The sequence below is a fragment of the Rhincodon typus genome, unplaced genomic scaffold (assembly GCF_021869965.1).
Source record: "Rhincodon typus isolate 14 unplaced genomic scaffold, sRhiTyp1.1 hic_rhity00000457, whole genome shotgun sequence".
Classification (NCBI taxonomy): domain Eukaryota; kingdom Metazoa; phylum Chordata; class Chondrichthyes; order Orectolobiformes; family Rhincodontidae; genus Rhincodon; species Rhincodon typus.
The window spans coordinates 19,109-32,185 of record NW_025966095.1 but is presented as its reverse complement, the minus strand read 5'-3'; the positions used below and the strand labels follow the sequence as shown (position 1 = coordinate 32,185).

The window sequence follows — 13,077 nt, the reverse complement described above, 5'->3', positions numbered from 1 at the left end:
CCCTCTCAGCATTGATTTTTCTGAATCTGATATGTTTCAATGAGATCACCTCACATTCTTCTCAACTCCAGTGAGTAGAGTCCCAACCTGTTTAACCTTTGTTCATAAGACAGTCCCTCCATTCCAGGGACCATCCTGGTGAACTTTCTCTGAACTGCACCCTATAAAATGAAAGACCCTGAAGGCTACTGCTTTAATCGCTGCCGAGTGGAACCCACCCTGAGACGAAAGGGCTACTTCGCTTCTGTCTGAGTGGAATTTAGGTCTAGATTGCTCTTGTTGCATCCAGCATACCCCTGATGGACTGAATGGCCTTTTCCTGAGCTGTAAAGTTTCTACAGTCACATAATGCATGACCTTTTCTGATGGAATGCACATGTGACCACTCTCTTCTCCCCTAGAAATGCTGTGATGTTTAACAATGACCTGATGGCAGACGTTCACTTTGTGGTTGGACCACAAGGAGGGACTCAGCGATTGCCTGGGCACAAGGTAAGCAACGGGGGTGAGGGTGGGGTTTGATGCAAACTGAGACTGTTATTTAACGAAACGTCGGCGTGCCTCAGTCATGTGCACCTCGTAATGTAAATGTGCTTTCTGAAATAAAAACCGTCCCTTTCCTTTTCTAACCCAGTCAGAAGGGATGATGGAATGCTGGCCCTTTGATCTCAATCACTAAATTACAACGGGATATGAAGACGGGCTGTGGGTGTACAAAGCCCTGTTTAGAGTCATTGCGAGTGATTTTGGACACTATGTCTTACGAACGATATTATTGGCCTTGGATGGAGTGTACTGCAGATTGACCAGAATTATCCCTGGAACCAGGAGAGAGTAGACACAAACCGGGATTGTTCGCTATGGAATGTACAAGGTTTAGGGGTGATTGAGATATTAATGGAAGCAGTTTGGGTAGACAGACAGATACTGCGTTTCCTGTAGGGGCAAATTACTGCAGATACTGGAATCTTTACTGAAAACGAAAGATGCTGAAGATCACAATGGATCAGGGAGCATCCATGGAGAGAGAGCAAGCCAATGTCTAGATGACGCTTCACTAGAGCCGATGTGAAACATAGAGGGGGTCAGCATTTATGCAGTTGCCGGGTGGAGGGTGGAGTGTGGTGGGAGAAAGGGTGCTAATAGTGCACATTAAGTAATTAGAATTGAGAGACATTTTCCCGGTTTGGGAGTCTAGGACTGGTGGACAAAGTGTAAAAGTGGGAACTGGACCTTCCAGGAGTATAATGAAGAAACATTTCCATGCACAAAGATTGGCAGAAATTTGGAACTCCCTTCTGCTAATGGCTAATGATGCTAGATCAGTTATCAATTTTACAACCCAGTGATCCATTCCTGTTGGTTAACTAACGGCAACAAGGGATCTGTGGACAAGTCGGGTATTTGGACTCAGCTCATGGATCATACCACGATCCGATTGAATGGTGGAACAGGCTGGATGGGCCGAATGGCCAACTCCTGCTCCTGTGTCCCTGTGAGAGTTTGTAGCACAAAATGCTGCAAGCGTTACGTCAAAGATGTTCGGTACAGCATTTTGGAACAAAGTGAGATTTCGTAGTGAAACAAATTTGTTTACAACAGATCAGTCCAGTGGAAACACTTCTAAAATTTTGCACAAACTGTTTCTTTAATTGTTTTAATGTTGAAAGTTCAATGATGTTGTACACCAAAGCACCAATTATGAAGCAGGGTGTATTTTAATTCTGGCCTGGGAACCCTCAATGCTGACTTTTACTACAATAAATGTCTTCATGCTTTATTGTCCATCCTACCTGTTCGCATTTAATTGGGAGTCTAATGATGGCCATGAATTTGTGGGGAAAACCCCATCTAGTTCACTAATACTTTCCAGGGAATGAAATCTGCCATCCTTACCTGGGTCTAGCCTGCATGTGTCTCCAGATCCACAGCAATATGGCTGACTGTTACCTGCCATCTGGACTGTTGGTTCCATGGTATAATGGTTAGCGCTCTGGGCTTTGAATCCAGTGATCCAAGTTCGAATCTCGGTGGGACCTCTAATTGTTGTGTCCCAATGAGTTGCCCAATTTGGGGTGACATGGTGGCTCAGCGGTTAGCACTGCTGCCTCACAGCGCCAGGGACCCGGGTTCGATCCCAGCCTCAGGTGGACTTTGCACATTCTCCCTGTGTCTGCGTGGGTTTCCTCCCAAAATCCAAAGAAGTGCATGTTAGGTGAATTGGCCATGCTAAATTGCCCATAGTGTTCAGGGATGTGTAGGTTCGGTGGGTTACAGGGGAATGGGTCTGGGTGGGATGGTCTGAGGTTCGGTGTGGACTTGTTAGGCCGAAGGGCCTGTTTCCACACTGTAGGGATTCTATGAATTAGGGATTGCCAATAAATTTTGGCATAGCCAGTGATTGTCCACATACCATGGATGAATAAAAAGTACTCTGAGCAAATCTGGGCACAAGAATGATGGAGATAAGTTATGAGGAAAGATTGTATAAATTCGGCCTGTTTATCTAGAACTTAGAAGGTTAAGGGGTGGTCTGATGAAGTCTTCAAGATATTAACCGGAAAAGACAAGGTAGATAACGATAAACTATTTCCCCTGGTTAGAGATTCCAGAACTAGAGGCATTGACTAAGAATTAGGGCCAGACCATTCAGGAGAGATGTTAGGAAGTACTTCTACACACAAAGGGTGGTAGAGGTTTGGAACTCTTTTCTTTTCCACAAATGGCAGTGGATGCAGGATCAGTTGTTAGTTTTAAATCTGAGATGGATAATTTTTTCAAGCAAAGGGATTATGGGCTACAGGCCAAAGGCAGGTGAATGGAGTTAGGACACAGGTCAGCCAGAATTTCATTTGAATGGCAGAACAGGCTTGAGGGGCTGAATGGCCTACTCCTGTTCCTATGTTTGCTGCAAGGATTGATTGTTCCTTTCATTAACTGGGAATGTTGGAGGAGAATTAACTGGTCAGTCATCGTGAAAGCAATAAATGCATCAACCTCACTATTCTGCCCACTGACCCACATCACAGTAATGTCGTTAATTTTGCACCCCTGTAGTGTTTGCAGTCAGAATGAAATGCCCTTTACTCCTGCATCTGGATGATCATCAACATTTGGCTTGCTGGGTAAGGTCTATGTTCGTGGTGGAATCTTTATGCTGGTGACAGGGGCTGGAGAGTGGAGGGGGAAAGGAATGAACAAATAGGTGGAAATAGTCCCCAGAAAGTCAGGCAGACAAAAGGATGGCTGATGGTAAGCCAGGGTGGGGTTGGAGGGGGAGATGTGCTGATCATGGAGACCTTGAGTAGGTGAAAAGGGGTTGGTAGTCCTGAAAGCAACCCATTATCATCACAGGGCTTGGGCTGTGGGGGTGGCTAAAGGACATGGAAGGAGGTGTAAAAAAGGATAATCAAAAAAACCTCACTTCCAAAACATCAATTGATGCTAGGTCAACTGATAACTTTAAATTGGGGAATGATAGAATATTTCTATCCAAAGGGGCATAGGGTCAAGGTGACTATTATTTTTTAATTCATTCACGGGATGAGGGCATCAGTGGGGCCAGGCAGCATTTATTGCCCATCCCTAATTGCCCAGAGGGCAGTCAAGAGTCAGCCACATTGCTGCGGGCCTGGAGTCACATGTAAGCCAGACCAGGTAAGAATGGCAGTTTCTTTCCCCTTAAAGGATGTTAGTGAACCAGTTGGGTTTTTCCAACAATCAACAATGGATTCATGGTCTCCATTAGACTCTTAATTCCAGATTTTTTTATGAATTTCAAATTGTTATGGTGGGATTCGAACCCAAGTCCCCAGAACATTATCTGGGTCTCTGGATTAACAGTCCAGTGATAATATCACTAGGCCATCACATCCTCAAATGAAGATAGGACATGGATTAGCCATGATCTCATTGGCTGGCAGACCGGCCTTGAGGAGTTAATTGACCTCTTCCTGTTCCCATGCTGCCATGATCCTGTCGGAGATCTTCCTACAACCTCAGCAGCTTTAACTGTTCTTGCAATCTCCATCCCTGCAGTATGTTCTGGCCGTTGGGAGCTCAGTATTTCACGCCATGTTTTATGGGGAATTGGCAGAAGATAAGGATGAAATTCGAATTCCTGACATCGAACCTTGTGCTTTTCTCACTTTGCTGAAGTAAGTGCCGTTCTCTTGTTTCATTATATATTCTGCATCATACGGTAAAAGCCTTTGACGATAGAGGTTTTGTTTCAAAGGCAAGTGGCATTCTATATGTGTCTGAAATAATTAAGACTGTAGTTAGGCTAACATTTGTTGCTCATCCTTAATTTCCCTTGAGAAGCTGGTGGTGAACCACATTCGTAAGCCCTCACAGTCCATGTGCTGAAAGTGGACCGTTAGGGAGAGAATTCCAGGATTTTGGCCCAGTCACACTGAAGGCGATATATTTCCAAGTCGGGATGGTGGGTGGCTTGAAGGGGAACCTGCAAGTGGTGGTGTTCCCATGTATCTGCTGCCTCTGACCTTCTAGATGATAGTGGTTGCGGGTTTGGAAGGTGCTGTCGAAGGAGCCTTGGTGAGTTCTAGAGTCATAGAGTAATACATCATGGAAACAGGCCCTTCGGCCCAACCTGGACCATGCTGACCATGGAGCCCACTCAGATTGTTCCAGTTGCCTGCATGTGGTCCATATCCCTCTAATCTCTTCCTTTCGATGTACCTATCCAATTTTTTTTTTTAATATTGCTCTTGTTCCTGCCCCAACCACCTTCTCTGGCAACCCATTCCATATACACACCAGAAGAAGTTGCCCCTCAGGTTCTTCTTAAATGTTTCCCCTCTCACCTTAAACCTATGCCCTCTAGTTTTTAATTCCCCATCCCTGGGGAAAAGACTATATGCATTCATCCTATCTGTGCCCCTCATGATTTTATACACCTCAATAATGTCACCCCTCATTCTCCTACGTTCCAAGGAATAAAGTTCTATCCAGGTCAACCTCCCTATAACTCAGGCCTACTAGTCCTGGCAACATCCTTGTTCGCACATTTTCCAGTTTAACTATGTCTTTCCTATAACAGTGTGACCAAAACTGTACACAATACTCCAAGTGCAGCCTCACCAACCACTTATACAACTGTTGCTGCAGTGCATCTTGTAGATGGTACACACCGCTGTACAGACTGAACTTCCATCGCTTGTAAAGCAAGAACTAGTGACTACACAGACAACAGTGCAGGAGGTATGGTCAGAAAGTTACAGATGATGTGAAAATTAGTGGTAAGCAGTAAGGAGGCAAGCCTTAGACTGCAGGACAGTATGGTCAAGATGGTCAGATGGGCTAAACAGTGGCAAATGGAATTTAATTGTGAAAATGGTGAGGTGATGCATTTTGGGAGGATTAACAAGGCAAGGGTGCACACGTTGAGTGATAGGACCTCAGGAAGTACAGAGGATCAGTGGGATCTTGCTGTGCATGTCCATAGATCCTTGAAGACAGCAGGATGGGTAGATAAGGAGATTAAGAAGTCATCTGGGATACTTGTCTTTAGTCAATGCATTGAATACAGGAGCTACGAGGATATGATGGATCTGTAACATAATATTAGTTAGACCACAATTAGAGTACTGGTGTGCAGTTCTGTTCACCACACTGCAGGAAGGATGTGATTAGACTAGTCAGGGGGCAGAGGAGATTCACCAGGAAATTACGTGGACTAGAGTGACTCAGCGATGAAGAAGGACTGGATAGGCTGGGGTTATTATCCTTAAGGCTGAGATGGCTGAGGGGAGACTTGATTGAGGTGTACAAAGTTCTGAGGACCATAGTCAGGGTTGATAGGGAGAAATGTTTCCATTTAGTAGAGGGGTCAGTAACCAGGAGACACAAGTTTAAGGTAACCTAAGTTTTAGAGGAGATTTGAGGATAGTTTTTTTCACCCAGAGGGTGAGGGGTATCCGGAACTCACTGCCTATAAGGGCAGTAGAGGCAGGAACCCTCAAGACTTTGAAGAGGTATTTAGATGAACCTTTGAAACACCGCAGCATACAAGGCTACTGGGAAATGGGATTAGAACGGATGGATGCTTGATGACGAGTTCAGACCTGATAGGCTGAAGGGCCTCTTTCCGTGCTATAAAAAGACAACTACCATTAACTCTATCTGTACTCCTCATTGTTTTATTATTTATTGCCCAACCTTAATTGACCTTGAGGAGCTGGTGGTGAGCCACATTCACAAACCACAGTCAATGCTTCCAATATCCTTAGACAGGCAACTTAACAGGGCTGTATGTTAATGTCATACAAAATGTCGCGCTCTGTCTAAATATTGCCTGGCTTCTATTAGTTTGGGAGAGAAACACAGTATTACCCTGCGTCCTAAGCATTTGGCATGCAGCTCCCAAACCCAGTATAGAGCAGTCCTTACAATCGACAAAGGGCGATCATCCTACAAAATTGGAGCGATCATTTCGAACGTGAGCACTTACTGTGTGGGAAATGAGACGAGTCTGGGGAGGCTGGTTGCCTGAGAGAGCTGGGTTGTCACCAAAGTGTGCGCGCGTGAGAGAGTATTTTTTTCCGACGTCGGTGAGAATGACAGCAACAGACTTAACGTTTCGCCAAGTCAACAATGCTAAAACCTCCAGCCCTGATACTGACCTTGATACAGTGCGGTTTCCGCTCTAGGTTTGTTCTGTTCCCCGGGAACGTTAGTGCAATTGGGAGGTCTCACAGTTTTAACATTTCATGGGGGAGTCCGTTGCAGTGGCGACAGTGATGTGAGTCACATGTTCCTCGCTCATAATGCTAAAGATTTCCACCGAGGGGCAGGAACTGCTCTGCCTGAGAGATAGTAAGAACTGCCGATGCTGGAGTCAGAGATAACACACAGTGTGGAGCTGGAGGAACACAGAAGGCCAGGCAGCATCAGAGGAGCAGGAAAGGTCCCGACCCGAAATGTCAGCTTTCCTGCTCCTCTGATGCTGCCTGGCCTGTGTGTTCCTCCAGCTCCACACTGTGTTATATTAACTGCTCTGCCTGATTTCTCTGAAATTCACCACATTGGAACACTGAAGTAACAGAGGAACACAAATAACTGTACAGTATATTTTCACTTATACTAAGGATTAAGTAACAATTTGATGAACCATAAGAAATATAATCTTATTTCAGTAAATTACAAGAAAGAATGACTTGCATTAGTCACAATTAGTCTCAATGTGAATTCTAATCTGAATACTATTTATATTTTCGGACAATGATGGGGATTGACATGAAAACTGTTTCTGCGGTCTGGCAAGTAATTGATTTGTGATCACAATCACATGTGCATTGCCCCCGTAATCATAGAATCAATGAATCCCAGCTTCTGTGATTATGGGGTCAGTGCACATTTGATTGTATTCTCATAATGGCTATATTATTTGATTGAGCATTGCTGAAATAGGACAAGAATTCAAAGCTGTTTGTCTTAGACACATCAGGCCTGGGATGCAAGAAAACAAAACTGAGAAAGGAGGTGAACAGTTTATACAGCATGAGAAAAGTGTGTTGATTGGCTGGAGTATGGTTGGCATGAAAATGCAGCAAGAACTGTTAACTGTCAATCTAAATTCAGACCACACAGAATCTGATTGGTCAGGGCAATGCCATAAGACAAGGAGCAGGGATTAGCTGTCTTCATAACCCTTCCCTCGTTGAAAAGTTGCAATGAAAGGGCTAATTCCTTCTGCCTACAAAGAACTGGGGTCCTGTCTGTAAATATATGTAGCCTCTAGCACACTACTAAATACCAAATAATGTTAATTTTTCTAAGATTTGTACTGGAAACCAATTTAGAACTCTGAAGAAGGAACCCTGGACCCTAGAAGGTTAATTCTGCTTTCTCTCCATAGATGTTGCCAAGCGTGCTGAGTTTTTCCAGCAATTTCTGATTTTATTACCAATTTAGGGTTAATAGTCAGGTTCACAGCACATTTTTCTTTCTTTTTAAGGGCTTTTTTTCTGGGTTTTTGGGGCTACTTTTACATTCTCTCAAACTCCTTTAGGTGATGTAGTCACATCGTAATGTAACCTTCTGCATTTGTGTGGACAAGTGTGATATTTGGACTCTCTCAGTGGCAGAACTCGTCAATATCCTCAATAAGTATCAACCTTCCGTTAAACTTAATGCCACAGCACACAAGAAAAATATTGAATTCTCAGACATTCCAGTATTCAGATTGGATCAGGCAAAAGTCAAGTTAGCAACAAAGTTTTTTTTTCAAAATAACTGACACACTTCCACGGACAAAGAGCCATCACCCTAGACAGGTCCACTAGACCAGTGGGATCACAGCTAATGTATTTCTATCGCACATACACAAAGTGGAAAATTCTTAACGAGATAGCTACTACCTTAACTGGATAGTTACCAGAGATAGTAGGAACTGCAGATGCTGGAGAATCTGAGATAACAAGGTGTAGAACTGGATGAACACAGCAGGCCAAGCAGCATCAGAGGAGCAGGAAAGCTGATGTTTCGGGCCTAGACCCTTCTTCAGAAAATCCTTTTTTTAAAACTACATCTCAGATCTCATTTTCCAATTCAAATTTCATAACATTTGACACACTGTTCATTCGCAATGTGTTCGCCACGTGTTCCTGTGTAGTAGCTCCAGAAGGTGTGCAGCCTTAAGCTTGAGTTTCCACACCAATTTGTGAGAAATTCATCACTTCAACGATTTCAAGATTTTCTAGTTATTAATTAGCGGAGTGTTAACTTTATTGACAGGTTTGTAATGTTCCCTCTTTCTTTCTGATTAACTGCTCTGATATTCTATTTTTGGATCTTTTTTGCCCACTAGAGAGGGACAGTGAGATCTTGGTACAATGCCCCATCGATAGCGCTGCGCTCCCTCAGCAGTGCACTGGTTACAATAACCTGGACTGAGATGATGCTCCAGTCTTTGGAGTGGGACTTAAACCTAAAACATTGTGTCTCAATGGATGCTAGTCCCTGAACAATGCAACAACAACTGACACTGTTATAGCGTCTTTAAAGTGGAAAAGTCTTTCCAAGGTATCGCACACCGACGCAATCATAAAAGAAGGTTCCTAAAGTGGGCCTGGAATACCTGACTCTGAAACCAAACTGCCGAAGAAAACATTTGTTTCCCAATTACCAACATTGATTTTAGGCGGTGTAAGAGGTGGACTATCTAGTTAGCTTCAGGTGTTATAGAGTCATAGTCAGAGTTATATAGCACGGAAACAATCCAACCAGTCTATGCTGGCCATAATCCCAAACTAAACTAGTCCCACCTGCCTGCTCCTGGCCTGTATCCCTCAAAACTGTTCCTATTTATGTACTTATCCTAATGTCTTTTAAATGTTAGAATTGTACCTACACCCACCACTTCCTCAGGAAGTTCATTCTACACAGAAACCACCGTCTGTGTAAAAAATCATCTTCTTATGTCTTTTTTAAATCTTTCTCCTCTCATTTTAAAATGTGGCCCCTAGTTTTGAAATCCCTCATGCTAGGGGTTGTGGAATTTGTGCCCTAATGTTGCAAAACAGGAAATAATAGTTAAAGTAGTGCGCATTCGTGTACACACACACACACACGGATCAGTTGCTGTTACACCTTGTAAAGTTTTTAATCAGTTGTTTGTAATGATTTAAAATCCCTTGGAAGGAGGGATACAAGGAAGAAATTAACCTGGAAACCCCATTAGTCACTGGTTCTTGTGTCATCTAAGCAAGGGGCTTCAGTAGAGGTGAGTAAAGAGAAATTCTTCTCACTTTTCTGATGGCTGCTTTTGTATTTTTTTACATTTATATTCTGACAATGGCCGTAGGCCGTAGCTGCTGGATGGAAAGGTAGCAAGGCCAGAACAAGGATTTGAGCGTTATCTGATCAGCCATGATCTCATTGACAGGCGAGGCGACTCGATGGGCTGAATGGCCTGCTCCTATGAGTTGTGATCTCAAGAGCTACATGTTGCCTCTTTCCTTAATGAAGTTGATGTAGAAAATAGGAGCAGGAGTAGGCCATTCGAGCCTGCTCCCCCATTCTGTATGATCATGGCTGAATTCCATTCGGGCACTTGATAGGCCAGCGATGCCCCTCCCACACAGATCAAGGACCCAAGGAGGTGCTGCCAGCCAATCAGAGACCAGCAGCTCTGGTGCTCAGCAGCGCCATCATTGAGGCATTGGCTGACTCAGGTACAACACCGAGCAGACACCCAGTTTGGTGGCTGGATGACGATCTATGAGTGAATGATGGTGGGGAGGGGTTTGGTGGTGGAGTGGGGAGAGGTGGATGTTTCAACATCAAGGGTAAGTGGGTAGCAATCAGTGTTCTCTCTTCTTCCCAATGCCGGGCACCTCAATTGGGCACCGGAGGGCTGGGCAGTCCCCCAGAACATCCTAGTAGGGACTCTGCCTATCGTGCTCCCCGAGCAATGCCCCTCGCTGGGTTAATACCAACTTTGCCTAGGCTACATATGAATGGTCCATGTAAGGGTCATAATTATTATAAATGCAGGGAAGCACTGTGCCGGGCATTCTTACCACAAACCTCATTGGGGCGTTGGCAAGGGGGATGTACACAGTTTCCACCTGGTCCACTGCCTGATCCCCTCTGCAAACCCACCAGAGGAGAGCGTCCAAGTTCCCACTGACAAAAGTGCATTTGACCAAGAGATATAACTCAGGAGAGGGATAAGATGGGTTGTCGCTGTATAAAGCCGCATCCAACCCCTCCATCCCTCCTGAGTCGGAGCTGAGATCCAGATCGGCCTTGGTCTGATTGAAGGTCAGTATAGGCGCAAGGGGCCGAGTGGGCCCTACGTGTGTAGCGCGAGGAGGAGGCTTCAATAGGGAACCCGAAACTAGCCCCAGTCCCCTTTGAAGAAGGCAGGGGTTGTATTGTAGAGGGCCAATGATCTGATTGTCATCGAGCCGAAGCTCAGAGGAGCCACCTTTGTAGAGAAGAACAGCAGCAAATAGCTGTCAACATGGGGTGGGTGGGGGTGGCTATCTCCTCCCAACACAACAAGCCACACTGACTCAGGTTGGAATGGTCCCTTTTCCCCTTCCTGGAATAAGCTGGGACAAGTTGGGATTCAGCTCCTGATTTTTAAAGGCCCTGGTTCTCTCTTGCAGGTACATCTACTGCGATGAGATTGAGTTGGCAGCAGACACTGTCCTGGCTACCCTGTACGCAGCGAAGAAGTACATTGTGCCTCACCTGGCCCGAGCCTGCGTGAACTTCCTGGAGACCAGCCTGAGCGCCAAGAACGCCTGTGTGCTGCTATCCCAGAGCTGCCTGTTCGAGGAGCCCGAGCTGACCCAGAGGTGCTGGGAGGTCATTGATGCCCAGGCCGAGCTGGCCCTGAGGTCCGAGGGCTTCTGCGACATCGATTACCAGACCCTGCAGAGCATCCTGAACCGGGAGACCCTCAACGCCAAGGAGATCGTCCTGTTCGAGGCCGTGCTGAACTGGGCCGAGGTGGAGTGCCAGAGGCGGGAGCTCTCCACCAGCATCGAGAACAAACGCAAGGTCCTGGGTAAGGCACTCTACCTGATCCGCATCCCCGCTATGTCCCTGGACGATTTTGCCAACGGCGCCGCCCAGTCTGGCGTCCTGACGCTCAATGAGACCAACGACATCTTCCTCTGGTACACCGCGGCCAAGAAGCCGGACCTGGAGTTCGTCTCCAGGCCCCGGAAGGGCCTGGCCCCTCAGCGCTGCCACCGTTTCCAGTCCTGCGCCTACCGCAGCAACCAGTGGCGTTACCGGGGACGCTGCGACAGCATCCAGTTCGCGGTGGACAAGCGGGTCTTTGTCGCCGGCTTCGGGCTGTACGGTTCGAGCTGCGGGGCGGCCGAGTACAGCGCCACCCTCGAGCTGAAGAGGCAGGGAGTCCTGCTGTGCCAGAACTTCACCAAATTCTACTCGGATGGCTCCAGCCACACCTTCCCGGTGTGGTTCGAGCACCCGGTGCAGATCGAACCGGACACTTTCTACACGGCCAGCGTGGTCCTGGACGGGAACGAGCTCAGTTACTTTGGACAGGAGGGCATGACAGAGGTGCAGTGTGGTAAAGTCTCCTTCCAGTTCCAGTGCTCCTCAGACAGCACCAATGGCACCGGGGTACAAGGAGGGCAGCTACCAGAGCTGATATTCTACGCCTGAGCCACTCGGCTGAGCCACCTGTACACCCCACCTTCGCTCCGTGTCACGCAAGGAAACCTCCCCGACCCCACCTCTCCCCCGCTCCAACCTTTCAGCATCGCTGGGTCCATCATCCGTGGTCTCCTCCTTGAGGAGGTGTAGCTGAATGTCATATTCCCCGTGCCCCCCCCCCCAGTTTATGGGCAGCGGGCAAGGGGTTTATTTTGCCCTTGCTGTGTAAAAAAAAAGGCCCAGTGACAGGCCCAATTGAAGGATCAAGTTCACTACCCCGAAGGGCAGTGGGTCGCGTACTGCCTCACTGTCGATAGGAGGTGGGGGGGGGGTCGTTATTGGTGTCACTGGACGAGATTATGCCAGAGCAGGGGTGGCCTGGGGGGTATTTTCTAATCGACCCGTTCAGGGGTTGCGTTGGGCATCCGGGTGGAACAGGTAGGCCTTGAAAACCCCGGGGGGGGGGGGGCGCCTCCTGGCTCAGAGGTAGGGACACTACCACGGAGCCACAAGAGCCCCTTGCGGCTTCGGAATCCTGGAGCACCGGCAGATGCTGGCCAATCAGCCGCCTGCACCTCCTGGGTCCTAAAGGCCATCGCTGGAGGCCTACACTTTGGCCAGAAGGCTGGGGTTTTCTTTTCCCGTCGCCTCCTGCGGGATTGTGCAGTGGGGGGGTGGAGGAGGGGAGTGTAGAAGGGGGGAGGAGGGGGGGGGGAAGGGGGGTGGGTTCAAAAGGTGGGGGCAGGAGTGGGGGCTGTTGGAGCGTACCTACTTACCATCCCATCCGTGTCTCTGTCTGCCCCCCCACCCCGGACTGGGACAGAGTGAAGGCCTCTGTCCCAACACACAGGCCGCAGTTGCCCAAGTCCAGGAAAGCAGCCATTTTTTTCCCCTTGCTCTGGGAACTCTGGTGAT

General features: G+C 47.2%; 1 protein-coding gene across 1 annotated transcript; it reads left to right on the top strand.

Annotated features, from left to right (window-relative positions):
- Positions 1-405: 405 nt before the first annotated feature.
- On the top strand, positions 406-12,810 carry LOC125488333 (BTB/POZ domain-containing protein 3). Its single transcript, XM_048621305.1, has 3 exons — positions 406-492; positions 4,039-4,157; positions 11,139-12,810. The coding sequence occupies exons 1-3, from the start codon at positions 412-414 to the stop codon at positions 12,169-12,171; spliced, it is 1,233 nt and encodes a 410-aa protein (XP_048477262.1). The 5' UTR covers positions 406-411; the 3' UTR covers positions 12,172-12,810.
- The last annotated feature ends 267 nt before the right edge of the window (positions 12,811-13,077 follow it).